Source organism: Excalfactoria chinensis, chromosome 1 (assembly GCF_039878825.1).
Source record: "Excalfactoria chinensis isolate bCotChi1 chromosome 1, bCotChi1.hap2, whole genome shotgun sequence".
Lineage (NCBI taxonomy): Eukaryota > Metazoa > Chordata > Aves > Galliformes > Phasianidae > Excalfactoria > Excalfactoria chinensis.
In genome coordinates this window covers 156,851,302-156,868,826 of record NC_092825.1, presented here as the reverse complement: position 1 = coordinate 156,868,826, position 17,525 = coordinate 156,851,302, and the positions used below count along the sequence as shown (strand labels likewise).

Genomic DNA, 17,525 nt, shown 5'->3' with positions numbered 1-17,525 from the left:
ATTCCAAATGGTAAGTGCTGGTACTGTTAAATCTGTACGTATCACAGGTAATCCCACAAACAAGACTGAGATTTGTCTATACATACACTGCATTAGCCATGTCTAGTTTCCCAGGATCGCAGGTTCCTTCTAACCCTTCTACATGCACTTACTTGCGTTTGTCTATTAATGATATTTTTTAAATCTCTTTCATAAAAGCAAAAAAGGGAATTTTTATTAAATGCTACTTGACACTAAGATTTTCATGCTGTCACGTACATTCCTGGCAATTTCAGTAATGTAAGCCCAAAGGATTCAGCAGAAGTGACGGGAGCTAGGCCTGACCTCAAGAGCGTTCCGCTTGAGCTGCTGGGGAATTGCACTTGCACCTCTCTCTCTTATTCTTAGCTATTTTATGGAGCTGTCTCCTTCCTCCTCACTGTAAAGGATGCCTGAACAGACTAGCTTAGATTTCAAACAAAATCTTTTGATTCCTAAGCCTGCCTGATATCCTATCTAACAGAAGCATTTTATGTAAGTGAAGTAAGAATTTCTGACTCTTTCCAAGGAATTGATAAATCTTTCACAAGGATTAGAAAAACTGAATGAAGCACAATGCTAGAATGCCATAATTTAGACTAATTAGCCTATGCAATTAAAATCAAAGAACACAAGACTTGGAAATCTACCAATCTTCCAACCAGGATGAAAGGAGTCAAGCTGAAAGACTTAAAAAGAAATAGATGAGAAATACCAAATATAAATCTAAAATGACATTCCATAAAACATTACATTTTTTTATGCTCCCCCCCAATAACTTTTTTTTCCATTTAAATAATAATATTAATAATTCAAGCTTCTGGTTGCAGCACTTTATGATACACTGCCCTAGAAATATAACAGACCTTTCTTTTTTTTTTCTTAGCTATCAATTTCTTGGAAAGAGAAACTGAAAAGGCTCAGTTGTAAGTCATTACTGCAGCATTTCAAACAAAGTGTCCTCACTCACCATAGCTGCCACCTTCAGATTTTTCTTCTGGTTGGCTCTCTGGAAAAAAGAACACAAAAGAACAAAGAAGGAAATGTAACATTTCCATACTGACAACCACAAAGCGGACTGTAAAGCAAAGAAGGACAAATGTTGATAAAAGCACAATTTCTGAGCTCGTAAATTAACTTTTTGAAGAAAAATTTGTCACACAGAGCAACAAAAAGTCTCTTTAAGTGCACAAACTTGGAACTTAAATAACTCCATTACACCTCTCACTGAAAACTACATAAATGAAGTTACACGGTTATAGAAATCCAGTGATACAATTACGCTTAAGAGAGAAACAACATCCATTTATCTCACCAGTCTCTGTAAATAAATGAATATTGGTTTTGTGTATTACAAAAATAAATAAATTAAAAGCTCTTAATTAGCAGTAGGTACACTACGAACATGAACAGCCTCTACTCTAGCTTTCCAGCAGCATTCTAGATCACACAGTCATTTATTTCTTCATTCTTTCCACCTTTTCATTGCTGGTAATGGATTAAGAAGAAAATAAAAGAAGAAACTACAGCCCAACTTAGTAGGTAAAAATACAAGTTTTATGTAAAATATTTTAACTCATCAGAAATACAGTTAAAAATGGTAAAATACTCTCATCTTTCACTTCTAATTCAGGCATATAACAGCTATCATTAAGGACACATTACATATAAGCAAGAGGGAATTACTGCTGTAACTTGGAGATAAATGTTTTCAGCTGTTAGTTTGATCATTTCTGTCATTTGCAGGCTGAGTAAGAGCAAAACTGAAAACAGGACCTGTATTACAAAACATTCTTCCTGCCACTTGTTCTTATGGGCTAACGTGGCGGAGGCCCTATTTTCTCAGTGAAAAGACTGACAGCTCAAGGACCAATACAAATAGGAGGAACTGACGATAACAACCTGAGTGGTACAGCTGATACACAGGTGGGAGGGGAAGCCATCCAGAGAGACCTGGACAGGCTGGGGAAGTGGGCCTATGAGAACCTAATGAGGTTCAACAAGGTCAAGTGCAGGGTGTTACATTTGGGCCAAGGCAATCCCAGGTGTTTATACAGGCTGGGCAAAGAACTCCTTGAGAGCAGCCCTGCAGAGAAGGACTTGGGGGTCCTGGTGGATGAGAATGGTGAATGTGAGCCAGCAGTGTATGTTTGCAGCCTGGAAGACCAACTGTGCTCTGGATTACAAAATGGGTGGCCAGCAGGGAGAGGGAGGTGATTGCCCCCCTCCACTCAGCTCTTGTGAGGCCCCATCTGCAGTACTGCATCCAGGCCTGGGGCCTCCAGTATAGGAAGGATGTGGAGCTCTTGGAGCAGGTCCAGAGGAGGGACACTAAGATGATCAGAGGGCTGGAGCACCTCTCCTATGAGGAAAGGTTGAGGGAACTGGGCTTGTTTAGCTTGGAGAAGAGAAGGCTGCGGGGAGACCTCACTGTGGCCTTCCAAGTACTTAAAGGGAGCATATAAACAGGAGGTGGAATGACTGTTTGTGAAAGTGGATAGTGACAGGACAAGGGGAATGTCAAAAGTACAAAACCATGACACCGAGTATGAAAATATCATGAAGGTGGTAAAGGCATTTGTACTATACCTACTCAATATGCCTTATCTACGCAGATTGCAGTTGAGCAGCCTCCTCTGTAACATACAAGATTCCCAGACAGATGTCAATGGGACCTGACTTTTTCCCCCACAATTCATCAGCAAGATTGAAAGGAAACAAAGGCACTGAAGTAGGCTGAAAGCCAACTCTACTCTCACCACGTCGAGTCCACAGTAATACTCCACATATTTCATGCATTATATCCTCAAAACAATTCTGTTTGCACAGGAATTAACAGTCTGTAATTTTAATAATAAAAATGAAAAGTAAATTAGTTTACTCCGACTGCCAGCTGAACTCACTTTACAGTAATTTGTTAATCCTCACTGTGCTCAGAAGAAGCTGGTAAGTAAATACCATTTCCATCTTTTAGAGATGGAGAAGAAAGGTGCCATAAGCAGACACTTTTTTTTGGTGGACTGCATGTCACACAGGAAATCTGAACCCATCAAAATGCTGCCTAATGTAATTATATGACAAACTCAAGTCACATATTCTGTTTTGCCGATAATGGGTTATACCTTCTCTATGATCCTCACAAATATGTGGAAATTTGCATGAGTACCAGAGACCTGAAAGGCAACTGTGGTTCATTTCTTTTGATCATAAAGGTGTCAATAGGCTCCCCTCTCCTGTTGTTACCTGAATACACTAAAGCCAGTCTATAAAAGACTGAAACAAATAAAGGAACAAGGAAGCATTAATTAAGACCAGAAAGCATTTTGGAGACCAAAATGTTCAGTGACAGCTCAAAGAAATAGATGCAACTGGAAAAATATGCTGAAGTACACAGGCACATGCTAAAACTCCTAACCAGGCAAAGCTAAAATGCAAAACAGTGGAGACATTTATTTTCCGAATAGCAGTTTGATGAGAAATTTGAGATGTCAAACACGTATCTAATAAGATGGGAAGTTGTATCCCAAGACATCAAGATTTGGAGTGCTGTGGAAACAATTAAATGTAATTATAGCAGTAACTGCTTTCTTTATTGAAAGAAAATATCTTGGAAAGATGCTCCTCATTAGTCATTTCTTCCCTTCAGATTTCTTCAAATGGCTGGATATAGCTGCTGTTTCAAAATACACGGTCTTAACAATCATTTTCACTGGAATACAATCAGGCACATTGTATGTTATACAGTAGGTATGATTCATGTACCAGCACAAAAAAAAAAAAAGGACATTGACATTAGAAGTTGTGTTTAAGTAAAATAGACAAGGGATGAATATTGGAGGGCAGCGGAAATAAAGGAGCTGGTACGTAAGCAGAGTTACTGGTATTACTGAATGGGATTATAAAACAGAAAAGTTAAACTTCATGAAATGAGATTCTGTAAGAAGACGCAGAAAAAACAGGCAAGAAGGTCACGTTAAGAGCTTCTTCTGTGAACTGCAGAACGGTGAAACGATCCATGCATTGGATGCTTCTCAGGAGGAAGCAAAGGTTCTGCAGTCATCCTGCCAACACAGTTCTCTAAGCGCAGTGGTAGAAGTGCCGCTTGCAACACCAGAGGCCCGGGTTCTAATCCCCCGTGTGGCGCAAGTGGTAGAAATGCTGCTCTGCTTTACAGAGGGCTCGAATCCCGGGAGTTGGACTCGATGATCTCTAAAGTACCTTCCAACTCACACGATACTGTGATACTGTGATACTCAAACATCAGTAAGATGGGACAAGAATGAAGGAACTAATTGTCACTAAGTGAAACATGAAGGAAATCCCACTTATGAAGAGGGGACTGTGAATAAAGATGCAAATTTTCAAGAAAAAGAGTAATTACACCCAACTTTAAAGAAATATCTTATGCTACATTTTACCCTACAGTATAAGATCTTTCTTGTTGTCCATTGGTGCTTTACAGTTAAGGATGCAAATGTCTGCCAAGGTCTGTGTTTTTCTAAGTCACATTAGTATTATATTTTTCCAATAACCAGCTCAGTAAGAAACTTTTCTCATCGTTTATAATATAAGTTAAAAATGCAGCTACGTTAAGTGCCAGCAAGTCTTAACTACCTGCTGGCAGAAAAATTAAGCGAGAGGAAATTAAAGTAGTTAAGGGAATTCATTTATAATCACCATCAGAAAAGTTTAATGTTAAATATTTAACAAAAGCATGCTTTCTTTTCTTCAAACAAGACAGAAGCTGTCAAATTATACCACTTCCTTATGCCAGCAGGAACCTTGGAAGGATACTTTTAATCCAATATACCCCATACCAAGTCTAAGATTTGCCCGTAGATAGTTTTAAGCTATATACACATAAGAAAAAATCATTTTGTTCAATAGAGCACATTGAAATATATGCACAATGCTCTCCTTTCCTCCCGCTCAAAAAAAAATTACAACTGTGATAGCTGATGACAAAGATAAGATAAAATGACTGGAAGCACAAATAGCATTGTTGCATAGCAACTGTTGATGTACATATGGTGATGTTTATGGAACAGAATGTAGTTCATATTTAATGCTAAAATAATACTGAAACCGGCCTAGACAGCAAGAGACAACTGTGCTCCGGATACCTCTGCAGTCATCAGTGAAGTATTAGCTCAGATCTAGTACATGCAGTAGAAGATTAAGAAACTGCATTTCATTAGACTCTAGATGTAACAAAGGGAACATCAAAAGAACCTATTTCTGTCCATTAACTAACATGGGCCAACCAGAGATGCAGAGATTTACAGTGCATGAACTAAAGGATTCCTTCCAATCACAAGTTACCAGAAGCAAGTGTGGTTAAGACAAAACAAAAAACAGAGGAAATCCACTCAGCAGTCCAGAAACTACATCATGCAGAAAATAGTAAATTACTTGCCAAGTTTGATCTCTTTTGAGCGCAAGAACTTCTTTGTGCGCAAGAACTTCTTTACAGTGAGGGTGACGGAGCACTGGAACAGGCTGCCCAGGGAGGTGGTGGAGTCTCCTTCTCTGGAGATATTCAAGACCCGCCTGGACGCCTACCTGTGCAACGTGTTGTAGGGAGCCTGCTTTGGCAGGGGGGTTGGACTCGGTGATCTCTAGAGGTCCCTTCCAACCCCTACAATTCTGTGATTTTGCTTGCTTTAAGTGATCTGAAGCATCAATGTGAAGTGCTGAATTGGCCAGATGGGTAAACTCCCTACAGCAACTTCTCTGATTACAAAAGATTTCAGATGCAGCTTTGTCGACCCTCATTCATTTTCTGAATCAAAAAGATCAGAGAATATCCTGAGCTGGAAGAGACCCACAGACATTGAGACCCACCCCTGACCTCACACAGGACCAGCCAGAATCCAAATCATAGGCCTGAAAGTGTTATCCAAATGCTTCCTTGACTTGGGCAACTTGGGGCCATGACCACTGCCTTTGGGAGCCTGTGCCAGTGACCAACCACTCCTTGGTGAAGATGGCCACAACATAATGGGGATCACAGGATTAGAGGATAGCAAACATAAAAGATCCTAGAGTTTTTAAAAATCCTATTTATAAAGGAAATCCAATTGTTATATGCAATTTTCTCTGTTTTAGATCAAGTTCAGTCCTCAGGAAAGGTACTGACTAAGAGCAATAGTGCACAAAGCACTTTTTGGTCCATATTTCGTTCACGTTATTCCTCAGATATATCCATACAGATGCAGCATTAGAAATGCCACTGGCGTAGCAGTTGTACACCAGCTTAATCACTGGACCATGTTTCAAATTAACATATCAGATCCGTAATATAGTGTACTTTGCAGAAGACAAAGCAGAAAGATCACCAACACTCTGCACAAAATACGTTAATTATAATTTGAAAACAAACACTGCTCTGTGAACGTAAGAATTTATGCATTTCAGTTCTCTCCAACTGCTTCTTACTGTGGATTGACTGGTGTTTTAAAGAGTTGTTGGAGCTTTTTTTCCCCATGGCTGACAGAAAATTAAGGGATCTTTTCCATTTGGACTCAGATAGGGCAGCAGCATCTCATTTGGTATCGGTACATTCTTCAGACACTTAAGTTTTCACGGTACTGAAGTTGTCCATGGAGCTCAAAACATATTGGAAATACACATTCCAACACAAGAGTGGGTGCAGAAACACAGTGTTGGTAAGCAACAAGGATAGAATTTTGGATATATTTGTCATTTTCTTTTTGTTTTTTTTTAAACAATCAAAAAAAAAGTCAAACAAAAAAAGTACATTAAAGCTTATTTTTGATTCTATTGCCAATACCAGCCTTAACACAACAGTAAAACTGTTTATGTATTTTGCACTGATTGCATGCCATACTTGCCATACCCAAGCAAAAACAGTGTTGACAGGTTCTATGCTTATTCAGTGCTTGAATCCAAACATTTCCCATTCCAATAAACGCTCTTTGCTCCTCATTAATATTATAACTTCTTTTTAATAGCTTTACGGTTCTTGAATAACACTTTGTAGTTGCTAAGAAATGCTACTTTTTTAATTGATTAAACAAAAGCAGGACGGTATCTTAATATCCAAAGGTTTCAGGACTTTGTATTAAAGTTGGCAAAATAGAAATTGTAGAATCATAGAATGCTTTGAGTTGGAAAGGACCCCAAGGATTATCAAGTTCCAACCCCCTTGCCACAGGCAGGGCCACCAACCTCCAGATCTGGTACTAGACTCTACTCTCTCTGTAAAGAACTTCGCCCTGGCACCCAATCTAAACCTTCTCCCTTTGAGCTTAAAACCATTCCCTCTTGTCCTATCATTGTCTATCCTTGTAAAAAGTTGATTCCCCTCTGGTTTATAATCCCCTTTTAATACTGGAAGGCTGCAATGCAGTCTTCTCACAGCCTTCTTTTCTCCAGGCTGAACAAGCCAAGCTCCCTCAGCCTGTCCTTATAGGGGAAGTGCTCTAGCTCTCTCACATAAATGAGCATCTTCTAGGTACCACATTCTAATAACTTCCATCCTAATAACAGACACTGCACGTTCAAGTTAAGCTGCAGTCAGCATAACGCTCAAGTTACTCTCTCTTCTTGCAAGAATTCTGAGGTCAGCGTGCAGAAAAACATAAAAGGATGAAGCAATACTAAAATGCTTACAAGGTCCTCGAAAGCTCCCTCTCTCTTTCCGTATCTAGAGCCTATAGATTATACAACTCAGCACTCTTACTGTGTTGCATGTAACATACATCAAAATACAATAGTGTTTCAAGTGGAAAAAAAAAAAACAACTGAAAGATTGAATTAGTTCCAGATAAAGGAACAGCAACTGAGAAGTGCCTGAGTGGTAACATAAGAGCCTGTATTTTGAGCACAACAGTGACAGACATTTATATATTTATATCTCAAAATCTCTATGTTCAGCCATGAAATCTCAAAAATCGATTTTAAAAGAGAGATGGTCAAACTTACTGAGTATTCTGACTCTGTCCCTTGAGTTCACTCTCCCTTATCTATTTGATAATCATCACACTGCCACCAGATCACTTACCTACGGACACAAGAACATCAGAAGTGAATCACATTTAAGAGTTTGTTGCCCCAAAGAAGGCAGAGGTACCAAAAATTATTGTTTGTCTCCTGGGGAAACCAAAGCTTAAGGGTCTGAAATTGAACTATCTTCTGCAGACAGAAAGATAAGATCTGCAGACATCTTACTCCTTCTTTCTCCAACACCCAAAACATGACTATGTAACTTCAGTGAAAAACCTTAGAGCACACGAGACTTATAAGCAAGGCGACAGTCTACTGAGCATATCATACACTATAACACTGCCATGTAGCTTAAACCTAACATGCAATTTAGGATGTATTACCTTCAACATCCAAATCACTTACCTAGATAGATCCTGAGCTGTACTTAAGGCAGGCCAGGCAAGAAAATAGGACAACCTTACTGCTGCAGTATTCAGAATTATGAACTTGTCAAGCTTTAATACACTTAAAAAACAGTTTTATTTGCAGAAAATGTAGTAAACAGATGCATTTATTGCTAAAATGAACCTGTTCAATTGGACTGAGGAGCACTCGTCGTTTCTATGAAGCTAAATCCGCAGTTGAGACCTTGGCCTTCCCAAAAGCATATGGGAACACAAACACACTTTTCCAATTAAAAGTCTAAAAGAGAAGTACAATATACTGCACTGTACGCTCTCTGTTCATTTTAGCAGACCCACAGTTGAAAAGTACAAGATAACACAAAAACAAAGAACAATAACCACGATACATAAGCAGAAAACCACAAAGCTTAGAGAGCTCATTCCTCAGTCTTCTGGCATTTACAGCATCCAAACTACTGAAATAATGCATAGTAGAACTGTAACAAATAACAATAATTCTGATTTACCTGTTGAACTTTCTGTGAACACTGTTAAGGTCTGTCCTCCCACATTCTGCAAAAGAAAGGGGTGCTCCCTTGGTGCGCTGACAGAAGCAGGTTTTCCTCCAATATCACTGATGCTTGCAAGCTCTTCATTCAAAGTAAATGACACCTAACAGTCACAATGACCAAAGGGTTACTAAACAGACTCAATTACACGGTTTCAAGAGATACAAGGAAAGAAAAAACAAGTGGTATATTTCATTTCTATCTCAAAAACATAAAGAGCGGGTTAAGACTCTTAACATATAAATCTCTTATTGAAATAAGGTATTCCAAGATTGTATTCATTTAATAAAATTTACTTGGATTTTAATAACTTCTTATGACTTCTTTCAGTCAAAGAATGTTTTACTTATCAAAATCTAAGGCAAATAGCTTTTCAGACATCATTTCGGATGAGCGCTTTAAAATGTTTCACACAGCCAGTTTATCCCCCAAGAAAGTGCTAATGTACTCAGCAAGTGTTATTAGCCTGGGAACTCTAAGATGCACGTAGATTAGAAGTTCAAATACAGCTCCCTTGCTGTATTTACATTGCATGCCCAATAAAGATTCTGAGGAGGCACCGAGTGACTAGGTAAGCAGAATCCCTAGCTGTGGGACATGGCAAGAAACCTGAGGTAGGACTGTTCATACCAGCACTACATACTTTTCCTGTATACCCTGCTCAACCTCACTTTGCCACACAGCTCCAGTGTCCCTGCAAAGCCAGCTGTTTTCACAGGGTTCCTCACCGCTGGGCTCTATGCACTTTGTGACTCATCAACATCAAGGTTTGGGGGTGGGGCTCACAAAAATCAGGAAGCATGGCCCATATTCCAGCCTAAAAAAGTCCAGCAAAACATGCAGGTCTCCAGTAGTCTCTCCACTGGTGAAGAACCTTTTCCTAATACCCAACCTGACTCTCTCCTGAAAGTGAAATCCCACAGTAAACATATGGGCAGAGGTATAAATAGAATTCTCAACTCTCAGCTGTGCGATGCAATGCTTTATTACAGGCTTAATGAAAAAATATGATAATAAAAACACATCAAGTTACAAGCAGTTTTTAGAATTCAAAATATAACACATCCAGAGCCTTTGGATTTAAGTTACTTACTTCTGTTCTTCCTTGATTTCTGCAAAAGAAAATATTTCATGTTTTAGTTTCCACAATCTACTTCCACAAGCTTTGCCTCCCTGATGATAAAGCAAACTCAGGTTCTAGCTTTGTTACTCATTTTGATTCCTGAGCTGCTCAATTGTTTTTTGGATGCTGACGCCCAAAAATAAATGGGAAAATTCAGCAGGTGAGAACAGAAGCAGCAAAATAGCACGTTAATAAGTTAATGGAGATTTTCAAGTTAGATGTGCACATTTCTTGGGGTTAAGAAATCAAACACCACATTATGGGTTACAGCCACTCCCCAGTATAATTTCATGTATTTATGTAGAATCAATATACAAGTGTTTTTTTTAGTTTATAGAGAAATATGCACATAGTGTTTGTGAAAAACAAAGTTATGTAATATAAGAAGTGCAACGTTATGTGTTTTACTACAGGTAACTTCTATGTAAATAGGCTAAGAACTGTTAACAGTGAATGTACAGTAAGGGCTTACTTGGTAATCCTCAGTTTTCCCACTTCACCTCTTCCTGAGGCTTTACTCCACTGTTGAGACAAGTATTTAGGGACCTAAAAGACAACAGATTTCAAGAAAAGCAGATGTTAGAATTCAGTGTAAATTGTTTACTTTAAATGCTTTCACACCGATAAGAACATAGTTTGAAGTGCACACACTAGGCAATTTATTCCACTGGGAGAGGAAAAAAATGAGTATGAAAGCATTAGAATAAGGCCAGTGTAGAGTATGCTTGTCCCAAAAGGGGGGTTAGCTTTGAACTATCTTGAATTTTGGACAGACAGTAAAGGTGCCTCCACAGCACAGGCAGCAAACCAACAAGCTGAAAGATGGCTCTCTTCTTTTCCTACTAACATAGCATGAGCTGAAATTACAACCTGCCCCTCTCCTCTCTGGCCATAACAGACCACCTCATTGCTGCCAAATAACCCTGGCTCCAACACCCAGCACTTCCTCACACACCTGACTGCAGCTGCCATACTGCACACACACACTTCAGGCTTCCAAACACATCCTGGAGGGCAGGTGCATCTGCAACAGCATTTCATTTATCTGGAGATAACAAGGCCAGGAGAATGTGTCCAGTGCTCAGCAGGGTTACTCAGGTTCTTCTTAAAGACCAGACAAGCTTAAAGATGAGTCACATGCTTTTTTCTGTGAAATCAAAACATGATGTGCTTGTGCCAATAGCCTGTGCTGTACAGTTAGCAAACAGGTCTAAAACAGAGTGGTGGTATGAGGGCACAATTCCAGAGGACTTCAGAAAGGGCCACAGATTCGTCCCAGAGAGCAGCACTGCTAAGTTCAGTGCCAAGGCAGTAAGAACAGCACTAGTCCCCCAGCCTACGCCTACCTTTCCTTGCCACAAGTCAGCCAAACCATTATTAGTGCAGTGCAATGTGTTGCAGATCACATAGGTTTTTTCCCCCACCATTCAGCAATTACGGCTGTCTTTCCAATGATGGCTTTTAATACAGACTGAGCATGACACATCAGTACAGTAAATGTGAGGTGCAGCAATTTACCCCCCTACACACACAAGATACAGAAGAAATGCATCAAAAGATGGAATACACACCTGTGGGCAATGAGGACAATCTCATACCCGACAACTTGCAACCATCTGTAAGATGGTTCAAGTGATATGGGAATTAGAGATTGTTTTCAAAAGGAAATAGCTGAAAGCAGCCTAACTGAAGTTCCTACTTACTACAAACTCTTGCTCTCTAATACAGACGTAGCAGTCACTGCAAGAACATTATCTCAAAAACCTGAAGCAGTTGTGGTGAACTGTTACAGGAAGAATCTCAGGACAGGCTGAGAGAGTTGGGGCTCTTCAGCCTGAAGAAGAGAAGTCTCTGGGGGGACCTTACAGTGGCCTTCAGTACCTGAAGAGGGCCTATAGGAAAGCTGTGGAGGAACTTTTTATAAGGACATGTAACGACAGGATGAGAAGAAATGGCTTTAAACTGGAAGAGGGTAGATTGAGACTAGATACCAGGAAGAAATTCTTCGCTGTGAGGATGGTGAATCACTGGAACAGGTTGCCCAGAGAGGCTGTGGATGCCCCCTCTCTGGAAGCATTCAAGGCCAGGCTGGATGGGGCTGTGAGCAACCTGGTCTACAGGGAGGTGTACCTGCCTACAGCAGGGGGCTGGAACTGGATGACCTTAAAGGTCCCTTCTAACCCAAACCATTCCGTGACTCTACAATTCTATTCTAGTTTGCCTGTTCTGACAAACAGTAACCAGCAAAGTCCGAAAGCTCAAATTAATTTAATAATAACCTTCCATTTAGCTGTTCTTCCTTAACAAAACAAACAAGTACAGACAACATCTTTGTACTGGTGCTTAGCTCTTTCCTTTATCCTCACTGCACCTTGACAGCTGCAGAATAGATAGACAGCAATGTCCTCCAACTTCTCAGCCAAACTCAGCATCAGTGCAGATGACCTAAGCAGCTAACATGGGTCAAAGCACACGACATAGCAATGAATGAACAAAACCTATTAAGATATACTTTTATTCAGGTTTTGAAGTGGTAACTTTCTACAACAGATTTCATGCCCAATCAGACCTCATTTTCTTTCTAACAACGTGATAAATGCTTTGACATGTGCTCTGTCTGCCTCAATGGAAATATTATGATGTGCTCACACTTCGTCAGTATCTAATTTCTACTGCCAGGTAATGAGTAGACACGCATTCAGTATAAGTGGAAAAGGGCTGAAGGACTCCGATGCCATTAAAATTGCTGACTTGCTATATAATATGATCAGACAGGAAATTTGTTCAGACTGGGAAGCTGCAGATCAATCACATCCCTTTCAGTTGCACAGTCTCAAAGGATGCAATTAATCATCTTTCTGCCAGCCCATCTGAATCAATGGCTACCGTGCAAGAAAGAGGAAAAAGGGTAATGAAGAACAACGATTGAAGGATTCCTTCTATCTGTACATGGTTACTTCAGTTAACATTAGATGGTACACTCAAACCACAAGCTAAAATCCCTAGCTCCATGCTAATGGCATAAGCAATCACAGGAAAGGCAAATAATGTCTTACTTAGGTAGAGAAAGCTTAACTGGAAAGTTCCTTTTAATCTTATCATGCTAAAAGTTGAACTTGCAGAGGCAAATCCACTTTCAGAACCCTTAACATACAGAAAATGTAGTAAGAACAATGTATACAATCTGAAAACAACGTGCAGAAAACGAGTGATCCGCGTGTCCAGAACAAGGTACACTCATTTCTCCATAAAGCACACAAGTGAAAAAGGAGAAGGAATCAGAGGTACTAAGAAACATCACTTTGAGACCCCTTAAGACTGCTGTTCACAACACAAGGACATCAGGGCTCCCAGCACAAGGGCCCTGCTCCATGCATCTCTCAGCTACCCTTAAAGCAAAACACACAGGCAGCCCCCATCCCTAATAAACCACTGGCATACTAATAATAATACACCCCTAATAATACTAATACATCCCTAATAAACCACTCTGTGCATACTTAGCTCTTTACATGCATAGCAATCTGTACGCTGTATGTACATCACAAATCAGGTCAGACTGAGCTCAGCTTCTATTTTCCTGTTTTCTTCTATATTATTTCATCTTTTGAACATTCAAAACTATCATGTTGTAAAATATAAACCAATGCAGCACCTTAAAAACAAGACAACAAAAACACAGACAGAAATTAAGAACTCTAATGCCTGATACTAAATGGACTTTGCTTCTCTATATATATTACTTCCCTTTGTAACTTTTACACCTCGCTATGGTTTACCATTGTTAGCAATTTTGTAATACTTTGTCAATTATCCAAGACAACAGCCAAATTACTAACTCAAACCACGTGCATAAATACATACTTGCAAGAACCACGTTTATGTGTTCCTTTAATTCAGTTTCCTCATTAAAGCAGGCAGCACCCTGTGCTGTAAGAGCAGTGTCAGCTGAAAGCACCGATGTGCCTGAACATTCCTGTCTTGCTTCAAGAACCACTAAGTTGTATCAGAGTAAAGGACAGGAAGTTTTTCACTCAGAGGGTGGTGACGCACTGGAACAGGTTGCCCAAGGAGGCTGTGGATGCCCCATTCCTGGAGGCATTCAAGGCCAGGCTGGATGTGGCTCTGGGCAGCCTGGTCTGCTGGTTGGTGACCCTGCACATAGCAGGGGGTTGAAACCAAATGATCATTGTGGTCCTTTTCAACCCAGGCCATTCTATGCCAATTGAGTTCACTTTCCTTTCCCCAGCTGCAACCAACTGCAGGCGCATATGGAAGAGCAGAAAACATCATAAGAACAGATATTTCCACAGCGCGCTCCAGAACTTAAATACACATTGTGCAAAGCAGTACCTGCTTTGCTCTGAATGCCCACCAGATGAATTAATTTGCCTCACCCCTCATTACTGAGTTAGAGCTGACTCTTACCTTCTCCTCTCTCACCTTCTCCTCTTCACTTTTTTCCCTAGTCACTTGCAAAGCTACTTATTACTCTTAGGCATCCGTAAGACTGACAAATCAATCACAGTAACGGTATGTTGAGGAGTTCCCCTCCACAGATATTCCTCACTCCCCCGGTAACTCCTCAAGCTGTTCCCTGACCCGTTTCTAGGCCTGTTATGTCCTTCCCAACGCAGGGATTGTAAGAGCAGGTACAGGCAATACAGTGGCATCATTATTTCATCTTCTGCTCTCTGTGGCATTTGTAATCGTGCCTAAAATTGAATCTGCTTATTTGGCTGTTACTGATGTGGCATTTTCACAGAGCTATCCACACCTACTGTAAAATCACGATCTTCTGATTCAAGGGCAACACGCAGGAGAGATCCAACCCCCGTGTAAGAATAACCAGCATAGCTTATGCATGCCAGCTTACATTTTTCATCTCTGATTCTCATTTGTCATTTCACCCTCCTGTCTCTCAGCATCACCATATACTTCTGCAGCTTTCTGCTGTCACTCTTGATTTCTAATGCCCTGGATAAACTACTACAATGACTACAACTTCCTGAAAGGAGATTGTAGCAAGGTGGGGGTCAGCCTCTCCTGCCAGATAACAGAGAGAGGATGAGAGGCGATGGTCCTAATTTGCTTTATGGGAGGTTCAGGTTGGATATTAGGAACATTTCTTCTCAGAAACAGCAGTGAGGCGTTGGAACTGGCTGCCAAGGGAGATGGTAAAGTCACCATCCCTGGAGGTGTTTGAGGAATGTGTAGATGTGGCACTGAGAGACGTGGTTATGGGGGCATCAAGGCAGCTCAAGTACACGCTACACCTCTCACCACACACAGCCAGCGCTTGGGAACTGCGCTGTCCTTACACCGGCCTTCGCACCAGGCCTGTTCCTTCTGTCCCTGAAGGAGGAAGAGCAGAGTGATATTCTCCCCATCCCTGGAAGCACCCAAGGCTTGGATAGTGCCCTGGGCAGCCTGAGCTGCTGGGAGGCACTGCCCATGGCAGGGGGTTGGAGCCGGCTTAGCTTTAACGTCCCTTCCAACCCAAGCAACGGCCTTAATTCCTTCTCGCTACTCCTCTAGCCGCGAGATGAACCCCAAAGCCCACAGAGCTCCCCAGTTTGGGAGGTACGTAAGTCTCCTCACTCCCCTCGCCCCGCACGCCGCACTAACCGGCAGCACTTCAGGACGCGGCCACACAAGGCCCACGGTGCCGAACGCGGCCCGGTTCAGCGCAGCAAGAGCCCGGCGGCCACTCACCTTCACCAGCCACATGCCCGTGTTCTGTTTGGCCCCGGTGAGGTCCAGTTCTCCCTTCTCGCTCATGGCGGCGTCGCAGCCGGGCCGAACTAGCCCCACGCGCAGGACGGCTCCTCCTGCTCCCTCTGTACCCGCCCGGACCCGCACAGCAGCGCACCGCCGGCAGACGGTGGCCCGCGGCGGACAAGTTACTCCGCCCGCGAAGGGCGGAAGGGAAGGGCGGAGCGGCCGCGGGTTCGAGTCCCCGCCCCGGCGTGTCTTGGCCAAACAAAATGGTGGGCAGGGTGCGTTGTGTGACATGGAGGGATGTGGGGCGAACGTGGGATTGACTGATCTACCTACATAGCTTCGGGTCATGAAGGAAATGCCGGAAGAAATAATAGGATGAGTTGCATGAAGGAGCTTGGAGCGAAAGTGAAGTGGCTGAGATGGGTCATTAAGGAAAAAACAGCGTCATGTTGTCCTCATTTCCTTCTATCCGTTATCAGCAGATCGGTATCAGATATATGCGTACTGCTACACAGCAGCAGGGTTTGCAGCCCAGACATTGTGAAGGGAGCAGAAGAGAGAGGGATGCTTCGTCACAGGGCACCACAGCCTAAGGGTAGTCGGGGAGAGGAGAGTGAGGGATATGTTAATATCCTTCACATGTATGAATGGACAAGGGAAGAGAGAGATTTGTTCCATGTATTCCCTGTGGATAAATGTGAATAATTGTGCTTTGCTCTCTGAAAAGGCTCTTGCTTCAAGTAAGAAGGTTGCGGAGTCTCTAACATTAACAGTTCCCGGATTTTCTGCAGTCATTTCTGCTTTGAGATGGGGCACCAGACTTAAATATCCCCCTGGATGAAGAGTGTATCTACACTGACAAAAGGCATCGCTTGCCAGTTTGCTTTTGGGTGCAGTTTCACTGCTTCTCTGTGCAGTACGTGGGACAGTCTGTTCCCCAAGTCTCTCTGAGAATGACCCAGTGAAATCTCTCTAATGGAGACCCAGAGGCCTGGCTGAGGTGCAGAGGTGCAGCCCACAACCTCACTGTCTGCTGTCATAACTGTGAGGAATGGGCTCATGACTTGCTGCAGAAGTTTCTCCATTGGGAATCTTCAGTCTTATTCCAGCACAAAAACCAATAGTGAACATGTCTGTGAGAACCTGGCTATTGCAGTGGCTCAGCTGGTAAACCAGCACAGAAAGTGGCAAGGCCGGGGATTTCTTCTTGGTTGCTCCCTCCAGGCAGTCTCTCCAGACCCGTTTCCATGGAAACTAAATTTAAAGGGACAACAAGAAAGAAAGGCGAACTTTCATTAAATCCTCATTTAAAATCTGAACCTTATGTTTGCCACTGAGACATTTCACACCATGGGAGAGGATCTGGGAGCCAGCTGCTGAGGAGTGGAGCTGTGCATTAATCACCAATTTTCTACTTGTTTGCATGGAAACAGATGTTGTGTCTGAGAAGATAGATGGCAAGACTGAGACTGAACTGCACTGGCCGAAGTATCGGCAGCAGGTCAAGGGAGGTGATCCTTGCTCTCTGTTCATTACTGGTGAGGCTGGGTGCTGTTCTGCGCCTCACAGTTCAAGAGAGACTTGGACACAGTGGAGCACCTCTCCTTTGAGGAGAGACTCAGAGAGCTGGGGATGCTCAGCTGGAGAAGAGGAGGCTCAGAAGGTTCTCATCAATGTCCATAAATACCTGGAGGGAGAGTGCCAAGAGGCTGGATCCAAGCTCTGTCAGTGGTGATC

General features: G+C 42.0%; 1 protein-coding gene across 1 annotated transcript in view; it reads right to left on the bottom strand.

Moving 5' to 3' along the window:
- GTF2F2 (general transcription factor IIF subunit 2) overlaps positions 1-16,079 on the bottom strand; it is an 87,450-nt gene extending 71,371 nt beyond the window's left edge. The window contains exons 1-5 of the mRNA XM_072358940.1: positions 15,780-16,079; positions 10,537-10,610; positions 10,035-10,053; positions 8,900-9,044; positions 989-1,027 (exon numbers count right to left, since the gene is read on the bottom strand). Coding sequence (XP_072215041.1) covers positions 989-1,027; positions 8,900-9,044; positions 10,035-10,053; positions 10,537-10,610; positions 15,780-16,079 — 577 coding nt within the window. The remainder of the gene's footprint in view (positions 1-988; positions 1,028-8,899; positions 9,045-10,034; positions 10,054-10,536; positions 10,611-15,779) is intronic.
- Positions 16,080-17,525: the final 1,446 nt, after the last annotated feature.